The 1,578-nt window shown below is 47.3% G+C and overlaps 1 protein-coding gene across 1 annotated transcript in view; it reads right to left on the bottom strand.

Moving 5' to 3' along the window:
* Window positions 1-299: 299 nt before the first annotated feature.
* The window catches only part of GFPT2 (glutamine-fructose-6-phosphate transaminase 2), a 28,056-nt gene continuing 26,777 nt past the window's right edge, over window positions 300-1,578 (bottom strand). Inside the window, exon 16 of the mRNA XM_012660885.1 lies at window positions 300-1,155. Within this exon, the coding sequence (XP_012516339.1) occupies window positions 1,111-1,155 (45 nt within the window). The 3' untranslated portion in view covers window positions 300-1,110. The remainder of the gene's footprint in view (window positions 1,156-1,578) is intronic.

The following is a 1,578-nucleotide window of genomic DNA, read 5'->3' as shown; positions in this document are numbered from 1 at the left end:
AATTCAAATTTGGAAGTTTCGCCCCTCTACGTGGCCTCCAGGCTCTGGGCAGCCATCTTCAGCAGCATCAAGTGGCCCAGTCCCCTCCAGGTTCCGTGGACCCTCAGCCACGTCTCAAATCTCCTGCATGTTGTTGTATCCTGTAGAGTAGCCCTCATGTTCGTACTAGAAGCATGCGGGTCGCAGGTGTGGACAATGCCAGCGGTTACTAACAGCACCGCTCCCGCAGACACTACTGAGCTCCTGCAGAGCCCTCACACGTAAAGAACGAGGTTAACAAAATCCAAACACATGAGAAAAAAATTGTATGTTCTTTATTGTCTTAAAATTGCATAGTACTTTGATTGTGCATGCTTTTAAATAGAGAGCAAGGTAGCCCACGTGTCACTACTCTCTTGCATGGGACATTTCAAGCTGTTTTACTACAGGCAGGGAGCAGGAATCAAAATGCTGCCTGGGCTTAGCAAGAACCAGATTAAACAGAGTTGGGGAGTTGGAGGGATCTGGGCTATAGATGAGAAAATGTTGAAGGAAGTTGAGATTTCAACTGGACTTACAGGCGGCGTGGGCAGATGGCTGGAGGGGCTTCCTGATGTCAGGGGATGGGATTCAGGAGCAGCTTAAGGGGAGGAAAGGAGAAGGAGTCCAGAGGGTCAATGCCCTGTGCTCGAATCTGAGATGAATGCCACCCACCAGGAACGAGCCCGGAGATGGTGCACTGGGTAGCTGGGATGCATAGGTCTGGGCATTACCACGGCTACAGAAAGCCACATAGAAAAATAACTTACAAGCTATACAATCATCATTATAAATACTTTGTGTTTTAAAACTAACTAGTGTTGGTTTAAAAAGGTTCACAGTTGCTCTGCAGAGAGCTGCATCTCTATTGCACAGTAGTGGAAAAGTTCGCTCTGCTCCCCATGTGTAAACAATGATTCCCTTCTCCTCTGGCGACTTCAGGACACAGAGAAACAGCATTCGCTGTAAGCAAAAGCACTTGGGTACAAGGCACGTCGAAGCTGTCAAGCTCTACCGGGAACACGCAGAACACGCGGCATCCCTGCTGTCTGGACAGGTCTGGAATCAGGCTGAAGGTGGCGATGGTCTCTCTCATTCCACGGTGACAGACTTGGCTAGATTTCTGGGGAAGTCAACCTAAAATGAAGAGAGTGTCTGCTTAGGACCCCACAGAACTCAGCAACCTGCTGTACCTGAAAGACCGTCACCAGAGTGCTCGAAAACAAGGAGACACATGTTCCCGCTGACCTCCAGCCACGAGCTACCCAGAGACCTGCACCTTGGAAGCAGAGTCCTTATTCTAGAAGCTTCATTTAACTGTACAATGTTTAATTCATTCAATAAACATTATGTGCACCTGATATATACCGTGCTGTGTTAACACTAGTAAAAGAATATGATCCCTGCTTTTAAAAACAGGTAGCTCAATTCGTACTGTTAAAAATTCCCTTTTCTTGGAAGGATACACACAAATCCCATGTGACTTGTTAGTTAGGGTAGGGGTGGGAAGGAAATGTGATTGGGACTGGATTAGAAACTGGGCTTCAACTTTATCTGCAA

The sequence above is a fragment of the Propithecus coquereli genome, unplaced genomic scaffold (genome assembly GCF_000956105.1).
Source record: "Propithecus coquereli isolate 6110/MARCELLA unplaced genomic scaffold, Pcoq_1.0 Scaffold689, whole genome shotgun sequence".
Classification (NCBI taxonomy): Eukaryota; Metazoa; Chordata; class Mammalia; order Primates; family Indriidae; genus Propithecus; species Propithecus coquereli.
The sequence above is the reverse complement of the archived record's forward strand: the minus strand, read 5'-3'. Positions and strand labels throughout refer to the sequence as shown.